The sequence below is a fragment of the Mustela putorius genome, unplaced genomic scaffold (genome assembly GCF_011764305.1).
Source record: "Mustela putorius furo isolate JIRA1106 unplaced genomic scaffold, ASM1176430v1.1 tig00000738_pilon_pilon_pilon, whole genome shotgun sequence".
Taxonomy (NCBI): Eukaryota; Metazoa; Chordata; class Mammalia; order Carnivora; family Mustelidae; genus Mustela; species Mustela putorius.
The window spans coordinates 10406076-10423197 of record NW_025421463.1 but is presented as its reverse complement, the minus strand read 5'-3'; the positions used below and the strand labels follow the sequence as shown (position 1 = coordinate 10423197).

The following is a 17122-nucleotide window of genomic DNA, read 5'->3' as shown; positions in this document are numbered from 1 at the left end:
TGTTACTGTTCTAAGAGTTCTCTGCATATTCCAGATAGAGATCTTTTGTCAGACATACACTATGGAAAATACTCTGAGTCTGTGGGTTGTCATCTTCTTATTAATGTCTCAGAACAAGAAAAATTATCAGTTTAGATGAAGTCCGATTTATTAAAATTTTTTTTTCTCTTTTAGTTTGTGCTTTTCATACCCCGCTTGAGAAATCTTTGCCTAACCTACAGTCACTAAGATTTTCTCCTGTTTTTTTCCTACCAGTTCTACTGTTTCAATTCTGACGTTAGGTGTAAGATTCATTTTAAGTTAATTTTTGCATATGGTGCAAGTAGGGTCAAGGGTCATTTCCCCCCATATGCATATCTAATGTTCCAGCATCATTATTGTTTTTCTCTCTCATTTTGTTTTTGCTCCCTACCTACTACATACAGACATTGTTTCATTTGCAATATTCATCTCCAATAACTCAGTTTTAATTCTGTTTATAACTTTACCCTTGTCACCTTTGAGTGTTACAGGAACATCCTACTTTTTCTTTCCCCCGATGATCAGAGTGAAGAGATACAGAATTCCACCTGAGTTCTATAAAACACAAGAAACTTAGCACCTTTAAATGCAATACACACTTCCCAACCGGTTTTAAATGACTGATCGGCACTCCAATATTCAGTAAGTGCAACATCTTTTCCAACAGCCAAGAGATGGAGGCAACCTAAGTGCTCACCGATGGCAAATGAAAAAAGAATACTATTGGGTGATAAAAAATAAGGAGGTCTGACCATGTGGGATAATATGGATGGCCCTTGAGGACATTATGATAAGTGAAATAAGACCGAGAAAAAGAAATATATAAACTCTCACTTACATGGGAATCTTGGGGGGGGGGGGGGAAGAAACAGAAAACAAAAACAAAACGAAGAAACAACCCCCCACCCCCGCTGCCCTGCCAAGCTCACAGATACAGAGAAGGGCTAGATGATTGCCAGCAGTGGGAGGTGCAGGGCGGGCAAAATGGGTAGAAGCAGCAACAACAACAAAAAAACATTTGGGGGCGCCTGGGTGGCTCAGTGGGTTAAGCCTCTGCCTTTGGCTCAGGTCATGATCTCAGGGTCCTGGGATTGAGCCCCGCATCGGGCTCTCTGCTCAGCGGGGAGCCTGGTTCCTCCTCTCTCTCTCTGCCTGCCTCTGCCTACTTGTGAGCTCTGTGAAATAAATAAATAAATAAAATCTTTACAAAAAAAAAAAAAAAAGAACTACTTTTGGCATCTGCATTCATCTTCGGAACCGATTTAGAACAATTATTTACACATCACTCCATGTGTCACTTCTCTCAAGACATACCGCCTGCCCCTTTAGAACAAGACCTTTGCACCATTCTTGAATATTCATGCTGATTATTTTCTTCGGTTGGCTGGCAAATTACTGATGCTTTCTTCAAGTGTACACTGGTGTGTATTTTGTGAGCTCTTGCGTGGAATGTCATCTTCTGTTCTCTTTATACATGAGAAAACATGGCTAGTGTTCTGAGGTCTCCGCTCAAAAGGGCTGGAGACATTTTCTAAAGACATCCATTATTACAGCAAAAAGGCTCAGGCAGAATTTTTATTTTTCAAAGACAGGTATCTCTTTACTCTCTGGCCTTGCATCAGGGTGGAGCTTCCAAAATTAGGCTTCACTGCTCCCCCATCACCACCGACCAACCCCATGGGGCCACGGAGCCCTTGACATGCAGCCCATCTAAGCATTAGTGCCTGAAATATACACTGACTGGGGTGCCTGGGTGGCTCCGTGGGTTAAGCCTCGGCCTTCGGCTCAGGTCATGATCCCAGGGCCCTGGGATCGAGCCCTGCATCAGGCTCTCTGCTCAGCAGGGAGCCTGCTTCCCTCTCTCTCTCTGCCTGCCTCTCTGCCTACTTGTGATCCCTCTCTGTCAAATAAATAAATAAAATGTAAAAAAAATATATATATATATACTTACTGCTACTGAAGACAGTATGAAGAGAAGTCCATAAAATAACTCATCAGTAATTTTTAAAACACTGAACCTGTTGTAATGATAAAATTTTGGATATACAGGTTTAAATAAAATGCTATTATTAAAATTCCCGCCACTTGTTTCATTGTGCCTTTGGAAATGTGACCAGTGGGAAACTCAAAATTATACCTGTGATTCGTCACTGCATTTCTAGCAGACGGTGCTGCTGAAGAGTGGGACGACTTACAGTCATATTCTGGTGCACAAAGCTGACTAATTTCAACAAGTCACTTTCCTGAGATTCCATTTCCTTACGTGGAAATGGGTGAGAATAATTATACTAACCTCAAGGCTTACTGTGGGGATAAAATAATATTATGCATGTAAAGCTATTATGTTGGCAGATAATCAATTCTTATTAATGAGAGTTATTATTATTCTTAAAGGAGGGATTTTTTTGTTTAATCCTCATAACTCAAATATGTTCCTAGGGTATCCCCTGATGTAGGCAACTTATTGCCCATGTAGCCTGGATTGTAGGGGCGCCTTTTGATCTGCACGTGGAGAATTCTCCTGGCCTCTTGAAAATTCTTCTCGGGTTTCACCATTCTGTGGATGAACCACCCAACATGCTCGCCTTCAAGTGCCAGGAGCTCCAAATTTTCATTAAATTTTCATCCCCCCACTTCAGCCACTCCATTCCAGGGTAACACATGTCAAAAAATGTACCTCCTCTAAAACACTAGAGCTCTAACACTTCACTCCCTAAACCCAGCGTTTTATTATCCTTTCAAAACATGTGGATGAAGTCTCTTATTCTCACTGGGAAAATATCCTAACCTTCAAATTCCCAGTTCACTCTGCTATCAAATACATCCGGGTCTTTTCTTTTCTTTTTTATTTTGGTCCAGCTTAGATTTCAAAATCCATCCCTGTAACCACATTTTTGAATCACTGATGTTGGTTTTCAACTCACGTCGTGGATAGGTATGGTTTTGGGTCCAAGGGAAGAGCACTGCATTAAAAGCTAAAAGTAGACTCTGGAATCAGTCCTCCTTCCGATTAGCAGCCCTCTGCCCCATCCCTTGGTAATGCCTTATTCATATAAGAAAACAGGTGCCGTTTAGACAGCATGGGATTCTTGAGGACACAGTCAAATAAGGTACACGAAAGCACTTCCTTCTTCATCAAGGGGAATGAACTACAAACTAAGGGCCCACGGCCATGAAAATGGAAGAGATCAACGTTCAGGATGGGGAAAAGATACGTGGATCAGGGGACACTTCCTTGCCTTAAGTGTGTGTAAGTATCTGAGCCCAGGCCCATTATAGCTCCTGATGGAGCACATCAGGTACGGAGGTCCGACACACCTGCTGTATTCCGGAGCCCACAGAGAAGAGCAGGCAGAGGAGACAGAGACAGACGGGAGCACAGTCAAGGAAGGCAACAACGTGGAAACCATGTACTACACAGAAACGTCACAAGATCTATTTAAGTGTCAGCTAGATTCCAAGCCCTGCCGTTTGGGATACGGTCGAAGGACCGGAGACGAGCGGAGGCTTAGTGGATCTGCTGGTCTGCAAACATCAGGTTGACTCACCCTGCAGCCCCAAGGCACAGAACCCACGCATTTCCAGGAGCCACTTTTGACTGGGTCTTGTTCTAAGAGCTGGGCATGGAGATAAAAGTTATAGGTCTTGCCCTCCTGCTCTCACAGTCTAGTGGGAAGGAACATAAGTGAATAGACAATGATATACACACTTGCATTTGGTCTTTATTAATACTCAGGACCAACGGGAGAATCAAAAAAGATAAAAGATTTCAGTACAGCACAAGGCGAGTATTTCTAATAGAGTTTCTAAATATGGAACAAGGTCCTTTGGGAGGTAATGGTCTCTTATCTCTGAAAGTATTCAAAAGCGGAAGATTAATGACCATTTATATAGAATATTATAGAAGAAAGTGGAAGGTTATGCCAAATGAATGCCAAGTTCCTTCCTAATTAAGATTCTATGATTCTCAAAAGGAGCCAGGGCCCATTCATTAGGACACACCATTATACAAAGAAATACTTCCCCGTGTATAAAGTGAATTGTACAACTGACACAGGAAAGATCCTTTTCTAATGCAGATTACAATTTTCTGTTGGTTGCTTACAATTTTCCATGTGTGATTATTTAAAAGCCAATGGCCAGCCTTCGAGATACGTTTTCAGATGCATTCCACTCATCCATGCCCATTCTATGATTTCACCTTTGTTATCCAAGAGAGAAGGGCCTGTGGCAAAGGCCAGAGGTGCATTGCTGGTCTTAGAGAACCAGCCCTCAGAGTCACAAACCACATGCATAATCCAGGGCCCAAGAAAAACAATAAAGGGCAGGAGAATAGTAACTTTCCCAGACCTGGACATAGTATTTAACCCCAACCAGCCTTCCTATATAACCTGGGACCCCAAAAAAGAGAGAAGTAATAAGAGCAAAGATTTAAGAGGTTAATCATAGCCATTTTTACACCTAGGGAAAAAGAAAGAACAAACACAGAATTTGAGTGCCTACTGTATACCAACACTGTGTGCTTTCCATTAAGACACCTCATTTCCGTATTTAACCTTCACCAGTAAAGACGGGCTAGAGGTAACGATTGTAAAAAGACAACTGAGCAATGTGTGTTACTCTCACTACTACGTATTATTAGTGAAGCCGCACAAGACAATTCCAAAGGTCACACATACTTCACGTTGCTCCTCACTCTTCTGCCAGGCGTCTTAGAGCAGATCGTGTCCTCTGTGAGACACGTCTTGGGACTCCTCTCCTGCCTCGGCAGTCCACGCCTAATGAACCTGCTGCCCCTGCCCCATTGGGGGCATTTGGTGATTGCATGGGAAATTCACCAACTGTCAAGTGTGAGACCTTTGAACTAGAGCTCAGGCCCCACAATCAAAACACCCAGGCTCAGTTCCAGGAAGAGGACAGTGTTGGAAAGGATCACATATGAAATGATCCTGGAAAATTCTTAACTTCCCCTCGGCCTCCTCTGTGCAGATATTTTTTATTTTGAAGATTTTGTTTACTTATTTGAGAAAAAGAGAGAATGAGAGAGAGCATGAGAGAGGAGAAGGTCAGAGGGAGAAGCAGACTCCCCGTGGAGCTGGGAGCCCGATGCGCAACTTGATCGCAGGACTCTGGGATCATAAACTGAGCAGAATGAACTGAGCCACCCAGGCACCCTGTCCAAAGGTATTTTTATGGGGCTTCTTTCAGACCCTGAAACCCTAGGACTTCTTGTTTGCATCAGTCTCTCCTAACTGAAAATGTCCACCATTTAGGAAGCACATCCCCCTGGGAAACAGGGCAGGCGGCAGTTTACCTAGCGCCCTCATGAGAGGAACAATGGAAGTATGTCTCCCAAAGGACAGCAGGTGCAGAAGGGCGGTGGGCATCTAAAGAGAGCGTCTGCAATACTCCACAGAGAACGGCTCAAAGGCAACGGAGTAGGAGTGGGAAGCCAATTTTTAGAGTCAGCCATTAATGTTTTCTGCAGCCATAGCCCTGAATCTCACTTCATAACCTTTCTGATGCTGATAACGAACAGCATCAGGTCTGAGAGAAAAGCAGATAAATTAGGACACCCTAGCTGGACAGGGGAATCCTGAAACAGCCCCTGCCCTAGCCGCCTCCTGTTACAAGCTCGGAATCAGCCTCACCCCAGCGGATGGCACAGGGGTGACTTTCTGGGCCCACTGGGGCAACATCAAAAGCTGGCTGGGCTGCAGGGTCTAGTCTGAAAACGGACAGGGTGGGTATTGCTGATTCGAGGAAGACCGTCCAGAGAGTGCCTGTTTCGTTTGGAAGAAGACCTTGGGTGGAAGTGATGGGGCCACCCCAAACCTCAGCAACGTTGAGTCTAGCGTCCTTTTACCTACAGCAGGAAGCTCTGCCCCCAGTGGGCCTTGAATAAAGGGTCATGCTTAACCCATTTGTTCTTCAGCAACGACCGGGGAAGAAAACCACCACCGAGGGCTTAGAGGACCCTGGTCTAGACGCAATTACGGTGTCCCAGCCTAAAAGCAGGCCATAGGGGCACCTGGGTGGCTCAGTCAGTTGGACGTCTGACCCTTGGTTTTGGCTCAGGCCGTGATCTTGGGGTCCTGGGACCGAGCCCTGCATCAGGCTCCATGCTCAGTGGGGAGCCTGCTGGAGATTCTCTCTCTCCCTCTGCCCCTCTCCCTCTCATGGCCGCATGCTATCTCCAATCAATAAATAAATCTTTAGAAAAAAAAAATAGGAAAAGCAGGCTACAGTGAGGGAAATCTAATGTACGAGAGCCGGGATTATGAAGTCAGGTGGTTCTGAGTTTTCATTCTGGCTTTGCCACCTACGAGGTATATACATGATTTGGGATTAACTAACCTCCCCAAGCCTCAGGCTCCGTATCTGTAGAGTGGGGATAATAGCAGCACCTGCCCCACAGAGCTGCAAGCATTCTAGAAAAGCAGCAGGTAAAACCCAGGAAGCAAGGTGCCCCATAAATAACCCACGTTACGCAGCAGCTTAATTGGGTCCAGAGGCCTTGAAAGCAGGAATTCTGAGTTCAAGCCCGGCTGAACAGGGGCCGTCTGGTCCCACAGTGGCTGCAGCCTGGGCCTCTCTTCTTCCCTCCAGATCTGCTCCACCTCCCGGTGGCTCCTGAATTACGCAATCCCATATCTCACAGCCTTTCATTGGGAGAGGGAAAAGTTAAATAGAAGCCTTCATGTTTTGAGCTGCCTGATCTTGGGCAAATAATTTTCAACTCCATGCTTCAATTTATAAATTATCTGTGAGACGGAGGTAATAGAACTTCTCAGCCCATCCCAGAGGGCTGTCGTCAGGGGGGAGGAACAGCATGCCGCGTCCACAAAGCTCCCCATGAAAAGAAGGCTCCCCTCCCCCCTGCTGACGGCAGCTACACGTCTTCAGTAGAGTTCGGCACAAAGACCCTCTCCATCCTGGTAGCCTGTTGATATGGGGACTTGGAGGCCAGAAACGAATGGGCCCTGCAAACATCAGGAAGACCAATGAGCCTTTCACAGGCCGCAGAGACCAGCTAGCTGAGGATGGCTATTTGCAAATCTACACTAATTGGTCATTACCGAGAGAGGCACACCAGTCTGCTGCGGACTTCCTGTGGCTCATTTTTAATCACGCACCAATCCCTCGTAAACTTCCTCGCCCCTCTCAGCCCATTCTCCAACACTAACAGCCCCCAGGCATGTTTCTGAGAAATGCCATTTCCAACAGCCATACAAAAGTGATTTCTCGGTGCCCAATGGGGGAGGCCCTCATGTGTGTCTGCCAAGGGTACCATCGGACACGCTTCCTGAACGCAACCACGGAACCCAGCACGAGCCCTTTCCTCTCCTGTTCTTCCTCCTTTGCTAACGTCAGCGAATGGATGGCGTTCTGATGTATTCACGGGAAGACACTCACCTGTCCCAGGGCTGCTCCTGGGACTTTCCACGGGGTAGCACAGATGGAGCTACCTTATTTATGCCCCTGCAGGGTCACTGGTAGACAGCTAGCTGGCTGGCTGCCTGTGCCCCAAGGCACAACGGGCCTCAGGAATGTGGTGAGGCCTGACAGTGATCAAGAAACACTTCCTAATGGCTTTATTATCACTCTTAGGGACCAGCTCTGAGTTTATCGTCGATCATCATTTTGCAAATATTTTCATAGGCCAGGCATCACACTAGGCATTAAAGATACAACGGTGATAAAAAGCAGACCTCTCTCTGCCCTTCTGGAGCCGATGATCTAGGGGAGGGACGGACATGTACCAGCGTATTCCACAAAGGCATGAAAGATCACACCCAGCGTTGAGGTCACTGAGGAAAGGTGCGTGATCCTAGGAGAACACACAACAAAGGATCCCCTACGAGACAGCGAATGCACAGAAGGTTTCTCAGAGTAAATGTGGCTTAAGCAAAAGAACACGGAATTACCTAGCAATGGGGAAGAGGAGGCCAACTGGGGAACAGAGTTTAAGAGACCAGCAGCCCCCTGGCAGTTAGGGAGGAAGGGGCAGAGTGGGGTGGGGGGTGGGCCGAACGGAGGAGACATCTAGTGTGTGAGTAACGGCACATGCAGGCAAAAGATGAAGCCGAGGGAGGCAGGAGCCAGAAAGCGCAAGAAAATGCCACTCAGGGCCGTGGTCTCTAACGGGAGCAGGGGACACCACGGAGGGGTTTTATGCACGGGAAAGGGGGATGGCAGGGCGGGGCATGCTTTTGGGGAAGCCAGTGCAGGCTGCCGACAGGGAATCCATCTGGGGGATGAATGAGCAGAGCAGAAAAGACTCATCTGGACCAAAACCGTTGGGCAGAGGTCACAAACGCTTAGAGAGCGATGGTGACAGGGGAGCTTGAGGGCAGTTGGGACGGACAGACGTGGGGGACGAAGTCTCGGTTCTGGAGTGCTGCTCAGTAGGAAGACGGCAGGGATACAACCAAGAGAGGCTCTGGCTGTGGCAGCTGGGCGGATCGTGGTTTGGGGTTTGCACAGCTGGATTCTGTATCAGTCATCACTGCTGTGACCGTCAAGTATGGCAACATCGTGTTTACAAAATGCTTTCCTACTCACTGTCCTTACAGGATTCTGATGAGAGTCTTAAGGGACACAGGATGGCACGATACAGGTGTTTCACTGATAGGGAAATGAGATGCAGGTGTTCGGGACCCTGGAGGGGGTGGTCAGTAGCAAAGGTCACATTAGAGGATGGGACCCTGGAGACAATATTCGTTAGAACACATCTGACTGTATTTTTTCTTATTTTTTTTAAGCCATGAAATCTCCCATTTGAATGGATAAAAATCCAGGACATAAAATAACGAACAGCTGGTCTTCCTGGATGAAAGTGGGCATGTCAGAGTCTGAGCACCCATCCCTCTGCCTCCCCACCCAGTGCCCGGCAAGACCTCAAGGGAAGACCCAGGGTTCCCCAGAGCAGATTATAGCCCTGGGTGCCTTACTCCTTCAGTCTCCTAACTCCGTGGATTTCAAGGGCGTTTTTTAAAAGACTGGTGATGGACTGATTGATTGATGAGAGAGAGAGAGCGAGAGAAAGAGAGAGAGAAAGAATGCATGCACACAAGCAGGGGTAGAGGGAGAAGCAGGCTCCCCACTGAGCAGGGGGCCTAATTACAGGGCTCGATCCCAGGACCCCAAGATCACAACCTGAGCTGAAGGCAGACGCTTCACCAACTGAGCCGCCCAAGGTGCCCTAAGAGCATTTTAATACTATGTTGCCTTGGTTACAAAGGGGAGTGGGGCATTTTCAAAGACCTGCTGCCTTTCAGATGCTGCTGGGCCTTCACGGGAGTTACTCAGTTTAGTCCCTGCCTTGGTGGCTGTCACCATGTCACCCACTGAACACATGTTGCAATGAAGGCTCAGAGCCCAGATCAGATGGCTCCTCAATGGCAAGCCAGGAAGTGAACTTGGGGTTCTGCTGAACCACTTCTGTGTTTTCTTAAAAAAAGTAGAGGCTGCAGGCGTGCAAGAGGCAGGACACAGGACTGCCCCAAAAAGGAGAGTGAGGAAGAAGGCAGAAGGGTCCCATGTGCCGGGTGCTGCGCCTCCCCCTCCCATTGCTTTTCCCTACTGTGTTGGCACTGAGACCCTGGGAGACAGAGAGGCTTGCTTTCACCTTAATTAGTGTAGCAATTTGCTAAATTTTGTTTTTCCCTTTTAAGAGTGTTAATCAATTTTAGCTCAGAATAGATTGGAATGGCACACAAATTACCACGACAATCCCCAAATGCTAAATTCTGAACATCTCGATCAACCTCAGAGTCTGAAATATGGGAAAATCAGAAACTCCGGCCGGCATCTCTGTGATCTATTTAAAATGTTATGGCTCTGAAATGAAAAGATAATGGCTTTATGAGATTTGGAACAAGCAATTTGCTAGAATCAGCCTCATGCCTAGGTGTTTAGTCCTTCCCAAGGTGATTGGAGATACACCATCAACATATTTCTGCAAAGTTACATGTTCCTCTAACAACAGCCATTTGTTAAATCCATAAGCATTACAGGGGACCAACTGTGCACCAGCAATCAGAAGAGTGAGATGTGCTCCCTCCCCCCTCTCCCATTAAAAAAGGTTCTAAACTAAAGCAGTAGACAGACAAAGATCTCCTCTTTCCTGGAGAGGTCAGGGAGGTTCTCAGAGGAAGTGCAATGCAGCAGAGTCCTTGAATAGGAGCAATGACAAAGTAGGTGGAAGGGTGTGTTCGCTAGAAGGAAAAGCATAAGCAAAGCCTCAAACAGAGGAGAGAGAGAGAGCAGAGACCGGAGGTGGTTTTCTAGGGCTCAGTAACAGAATGACTTTCCAGGAAGGACCCAGATGAGACGGGAAGAGTCAAGAACCAGAAGCAGGACTTCTTGAGACTGTGATCTCAACCCTGATCCAGGCAATGTGGCACTACAGATATATTTTAGGTGAGAAAATGGTATGATCAAATGAGTCTCATTCGGTGAAACCTTCTACTACAAAACAATGTTTAGTATTTACTCAGTATAATCTTTTAAAGCACATTCACATATATCCTCTCACTTCTGCCTGCTCATTATCCCATGAGCTTGGTATTATAATCACCTGTTTACTGATGAGAAAAAAGATACAACAAAGGTGTAGATTAACTACTTTGTATCTTAAGATGAGTAAATGACACTACAACAAATTAAAACCCAGGCCCCTCTGAAGCTGAATTCAGTACTGAGCTCCCTGGGTAGCAAAGCCACTGCAGACCTCTTTCAGATGCATATCAGGCCAATGGCCTCCCCCTCTAAAGAAAGCCTGAGTGGCCAGAACCGCCCAGACCAGCATGCACTCTGTCCTGAGGAAGTGGCCCCTTGGATGCCTTCCAGAGTAACATCAGATCTGGGTGGCAAACAGCCTGGCCATTCCTAGCTGAAAGCTGAGATTGCTGCCACTTCCAGTCTACAGGACCAAAGCCAAGAAAAGCATCCAGCTCGAGGAGCTCGGGAAGGCAACCTCGCTGCCCATACCTTGAGCTCATCTGCATTGTAGAAGTCCACGCGCACGGCAGGCACCATCCAGGTCTGGAAGAGCGTCGCCAGGATCTGCTCCGCGATGGAATCGGCAATGAGGTGGAAATGCAGGGGGTTCCGCCTGTGAGAAGTGGGGGGAAGAGGAGTCAGGAGGGACAAGCGAGGGAGTTCCAGATGCAAACCCACATTCTTACCAATTTGTAACACGGGGTCAGTTTCTTTCTTTCTTTCTTTCTTTTTTTTTTTAAGATTTTATTTATTTATTTGACAGACAGAAATCACAAGCAGGCAGAGAGTCAGGCAGAGAGAGAGGAGGAAGCAGGCTCCCTGCTGAGCAGAGAACCCAACGTGGGGCTCGATCCCAGGACTCTGGGATCATGACCCGAGGCGAAGGCAGAGGCTTTAACCCACTGAGCCACCCAGGCGCCCCACGTGGTCAGTTTCGAAGAGCACCTGTGAAAGGATGTCATGCATGTTACCAACCCAATGCTTGCTGGTAACCAGGATGCCAGAGCCGAAAAGGAGAGCAGGCATCTTATCCCACCGGAGGATTTCAGACAGGGTCAAATCGTTGGTAACACTCCATTCAAGCCAACCACCGAACCTGTTACTAGCATATTGTGTCTTTAAAAACCTTCAACAGAGCCTATGAAACAACGTGGACAACCCTTTATTTCTACTACCTACATGTTTGGGCATTAGTTTCAGGAGCACATGGACAGAGAATTAAGTCTTCAGACCAGCTGAATGTAACAGACAAGATACTTCTCCTACAGCACGGTATGGAGTTCTGTTTTCTACGTATTCTTCCCCAAAGAAACCCAGGCACCCAAGATGGCATCACTGGGGACCCCCCATCACTGAGCACCAGCTTGCCCTCACTTTGAATATTCCTACAGCTTTTATTGGTTCACCTCAACCAGCCGTTACTGGGGGAGCACCCAAAGTACCAGGCAGCATGACACCAGGGCAAAGCTTCTGGAATCAAATGGAAATGGACCCAAATCCCACTTGTGGCATTTATTAGTGGGGGTTTGGGACATGTCATTTCTCCCTCCCACTGTTGCTGCTTCATTCTGCAAAATGTTGAGAAAAATCTCTTTATCAGGCTATCGTGTCAATTAGATAAGTTTAATATATAATGCCTATCAAAAATGAACACAGGACCATAAACAGCAGATATGCCTTCTTCTATGATATATACTACCGAGCCAGCAGAAATAACAGCATCAACTGTAATATCACAAATGAGTGTCTCTGGGAAATCTAGAGATTCAAATGACCTGGTTCTCATGACCTTAGGAAGCTCATGCTCGTTAGAGGGACAGAGGACCCACAGTGTGATATAAACACATAATTTTATGTTATCAACATAATGTTGATAACAATCACAACACAACACAATGCTCTTTGGGAGTAAAGGGAAAAAAGGGGGTTAATTCTGACTGGGTCAGGAGCTGGGGAAGCTGTGTCTTAAAAGATACAGGAATTTGATAGGAAGCAAAGGGAAAGCGGACACAATGCAAGGAGAGTATTGGGATTCTACAGCCTGAGCCCAGGGCGAGCCGGCAGCGCGTGGGGAGAAGTGGTTAGCTGGGACTCTAGGGTCAGAGCAGCGGAGGAGGAGAGGAGAGAGTGCAGAAAGCAGCAAACACCCAAGTAAACAGTCCTGACTTCATCAGCGAGGCGTGGGGAGCAACGTGGCTCACCTCTTAGCTTTCAGCCTCCTGAGCCTCTCCCCAGCCCTGTCCTAGAGACACAGACCCTCTTTCGGCTTCCCACGCCCGCTCTTCACCTGAGACTTCGCATCTTCAACTTGCTCTGTAAGTGACCTTGCATTTGCTCATTTGGTAAGGACTCACTGAGCACCTACTACTTGCTGGGAGATGAGCAGGATGCCAGGGACAAGGTTAGATAACCACTGCTGCCCTTACAGATCTCATGACCTGGCCCCCCTCTCCTCCTACCCTTCACTCTCTGCAGCCGGCATCTATCTCTTACTCAGCTCCTAGTTCTGAGGTCTGCCATCATTTTCCCCTAGAGTCCTTCCCTGACTACCCATGCCTGGCTCAGGGTACCCTGACTACCCATGCTGACCCATTCCTAACAGAGGGTCATCGCAGCACCATGGACCCACCCGTCGGTTTTGATCGCTTGTTGTCCTGTCTAGATCCACACTTAACTGTGAGCTCAGGGAGGTCAAGGACCATGCCAGCCATGCTCTGGGGTATCACCTCGTAATCTAGCTCTGTGCTGAGAATGCGGGAGGAGCTCGATAAAAGGACCGAACGGATGGGTGAGGGATGGACAGCGGACAGATCAGGGGAGCAGAGGCGCACACATCAGGTGGAAGATGAGACTGGCGGAATGTGAAATGAGGATCTGATCAAAGGCCATGTTGGAGGCAGAAACACCTAGCAGGATTTCAGGAAAAGAGATCTTAGATAAGGGGGAAAATGAAGCAGAAGCAGCAGAAGGGGACACTGCGACTCCTGGGTTGGTGGTGATGTCTCTAGGACAGGGGAGGCGAGAGGAAAAGCAGGAAGGAAGATGAGGGGTTTGGGGTTTGGGATTGGAAGCACCAAGTTTAAGGTGAGGGTGGCAAAGCCAGGTGGAGCTGAGTGGATGAGTCTAGACCTAAAGGCAATCAGCATTCAAGGCTAACCCACCATACACATGACAGGTGCTCAAGGCTGAGAAACAGGATAAATAAATAGAAGACACAGTCAGGACTGCAGAATTTCTCCATGGGACCCAATGGCTGAACACTGCAAATTCCCCCATTAAGCTATCTCTATTCAAGGGAAGGGGCACAGGTTCCTTGGAAGCCCTATTAGAAGCCTCCCTGTAAGAAGCTACTGGTTGGCCTGAGTGACGATTAGTGGTCGTGTACTAATCAGCCAGTGACTTACCTGAAGGGTTAGTGAAAGGCAGCTGGTCAGAGTCACTGGCCTCTGGCCCGGAATTGACACCACCAAGCCTCCCCACCCCCCACAGGAGCCACAGTGGAGTCTTATGCATCGAGAATGGACCAAGGAAAGTCTTTATAACTGCCAGTTTGCATATCCACAATGGAGGAGTGCATAATTTTAGACACAGAGTGACAATACCAAACAGACCAAGCTACGTATATTCCAACACGATCACGCTGTGCGCCTGTCTCTGTCTTCCCGTGTGCGTGCTCTCCAGAGGATACTCACCGCCCGGCCTAGAGTTCGCAAGGTTCCTGTCCCTCTTCAGACTTCCCTTCTCAAGTTAGCTCCTCCCAGGCACCTTCTTTGAGCTCATCCTGGCCCCTTTTTCCTGCTAACTTGGCACCTCCTATGAAAAACATGAATACCCTTTCTTTTCTCTCTCTCTCTCTCTCTCTCTCTCTTTTAAAGTAGGCTCCACACCAAGCCTGGAGCTCAGTGTGGGCCTTGAACTCACAACCTGAGCTGAGATCAAGAGTCCGACACTGAGCTACCCAGGCGCCCCCACACCTGCCTACCATTTGTAGCATGATACCATGACACGTTTTCAAACACGCGGCTCCTTGCCTCTACTGTGAGGTCTCTGAGGACAGAAACCATGTTCTCATCTCCATCCCTGGTGCCCAGAAGAGAGCCTGGCATGTAACAGGTGCTCAAGAAACACTTGTGCAACAGGAAAAGGAGACCAAAGCCTCTCCTTCTAGGCCCCCACTAACGTCACCGTTCTCTGCCTCAGTGGGGCAGAGCAGGGGCTCGCTGCTTCAGAACGTCTGGGTCGGAGCCCTGGCTGAGTAACTACTAACCGTGTGACCACAAGCAGCTCATTCATCTTCTGAGACCTCAATTTGTTGATCTTCAGATCAGGAACATTAACAGGAGGTAAACAGTACTGCACGGTAAGGATTCCGTGATACAACATGAAGTGCCTGGTGTGTAGGATTTTAATGTATGGGAACCACCGGTGTGGTCTGAGCGTCTGTGCCCTGCCCCCACTCAAATTCATAGGTCAAATCCTAACCCCTCAGGTGATGGTATCAGGAAGTGGGGCCTTTGGGAAGTGATTAGATCGTGAGGGTGGAAGCCTCCTGAAAGGGATCGGTGTCCTTAGAAAAAAGGCTCTTTTCTCTAGAAAGCTCCCACCCTCCCTCCATCATAGAAGGACCCAGAGAGAAGCTGGCAGTCTGTCACCAGAAAGCAGTCCCTCCTCTCCCCCCACCATCAGACCACGCTGATGTCATGATCCCAGACTTCCCAATCTCCAGGACTGTGAGGAGTAAGTTTCTGTGGTCTATGAGGCCCCCCACTTGAGGTATTTTGTTATAGCAGCCCGAGCAGACCAGGATAACCACTGTCAGTGCTAACTTAGGAAACTGTGATTTTCTTAACTGCTTTGCATCACGCTTCAAATGAAGTAATTTCAATTAGTTCCTCCATCCATAAACCAAAAAAAAAAAAAAAGAGTTGAATGAAGAAATATGCAACAAAGAGCTATGAAGCAGTAAGTAAGTATATCAGAGGCATGAGGGGGGTTTAGGTGACGCAGGAACTGGCACTTTCCTCTCTCGGTGCAGCTATCAATCTGGCAGAAACACGGAGAGAATGCAAATAACTACACAAACACTGGAACATGGGTGTGCCCTAACACTGGGCCACCTCACGTGACTGCAAAGTTTGGGAATGGCACACCTCCCGGAGAGCCATCTAAACAGACTGATATGGACAGTAAGTGAAGGGCACCCCTACAGTTGGATGGTGAACAACCTGCACAACTGTACAGGACGGCTCTGCAAGGACATGCACAAAGTTACAGGGGTGCAAGAGGTGGCTTCTCGACAGTGCAGAGTCTAGGATGTCTGCACATACTATGTGGCAATTAAACCAGACCCTTGGATGAGAGGAGATGGGAAGATGGAGGAAGGCATCGTGCAGGATGTGACGGAAGAAGGGAAGGAACAGAGGCAGGAAAGTACACAGCATGTCTAAGAAGAACGGCAGTGTTCTTTGGGTGGATCATACAGGTACATTTATTGGACACCTACTGCATGCCAGGAATCAGGAAAATAAAAATAAAAAGTCAAAGTCCTAATAGCAGGCAAGGCCAGAGTGAGTGACTTCTTAAGATGCATGACTTTCATTAACTAAGAAAAAGAGAGCCAGATGAGATTTGGGTGCTGAGCAGGAAGGAGATCAAAGTTGTAATTTGGGACGTTCATCTAACTACAGAGCAGAAGATGGACCAGCATGGAAAGAGGAAAAGGCCCACGGAGGAGGATGCTGCCGGCATGTGTGTGAGGCTTTCCCCTTACAAGCCCTTGCTCTGGTCTATTTCAAGCATCTCCCCAGAATGGGGCATCCAGAGAAACGCTTAGCTCATCTCTAAGGAAAAACTAAGCTGTTTGCTTTGTCAAAGGAGTCCGTGTGCCTCATCAGAAGAATAGGAAAACGCTCGATCAGCGGACACACCAGACCCCCGGCACAGGGGACCACTAAGACCCTGCCACTTCATGGACAGTCTCAACAACCCACTGCAGTTTGATCTCACTGCCGTGAGGCAGAATATCCAGAACAGCTCTGCTAACCTCCACTTTGGGCATCACCATGAGAAGGTGGGTCCTGTCAATGGCCCCTCTCGGGCCCACAACAAAAGCACTGGAAAATACTGCCCAGGCTACTTTGCTTCAAGTTTCTGTGTAAGCCAGAATGTTCCCCTCAAGTTTTGATCTAGAAATCCAACCACCAATGGGATGGTTGTAGCCTCGTGCCCATGGGCCACTGAGAATCAAGAGGACCTACTTACAACTCTTCTAACCCCAGGTTGACTAAGAATGTGTGGGGCTGCTTAGTAACCTGTCTCTCCTCAAGAATGTAAATGCCATGGGGATAGACATTGGTCTGTCATCTGCTGGTGTAGCCCAGCCCCCCAAAACCACCCCAGGCATGATAAATAGGGGCCCGAACACATGTCCGTCCTCCCGAATTCCCTGCCAAGGTTAAGGGCACACCGTTTGTCCAGCCTCACAAGCTAGAAACAGGAGCATGACCAGGGCTCCCTCCCCAGCTAATTAATCCCCTGCCCTGAGAGGCTGCTTAGTCTGGTGAGTACAAACAGGTCTCTGAAGCCAAATTGCCTG

The 17122-nt window shown here is 47.9% G+C and overlaps 1 protein-coding gene across 3 annotated transcripts in view; it reads right to left on the bottom strand.

Moving 5' to 3' along the window:
• Positions 1-17122, bottom strand: part of LARGE1 (LARGE xylosyl- and glucuronyltransferase 1) — a 521107-nt gene that overhangs the window by 250313 nt on the left and 253672 nt on the right. For all 3 annotated transcript variants that reach the window (XM_004743092.3, XM_004743093.3, XM_013051560.2), the window contains exon 5: positions 11017-11140. In XM_004743092.3, coding sequence (XP_004743149.1) covers positions 11017-11140 — 124 coding nt within the window. The remainder of the gene's footprint in view (positions 1-11016; positions 11141-17122) is intronic.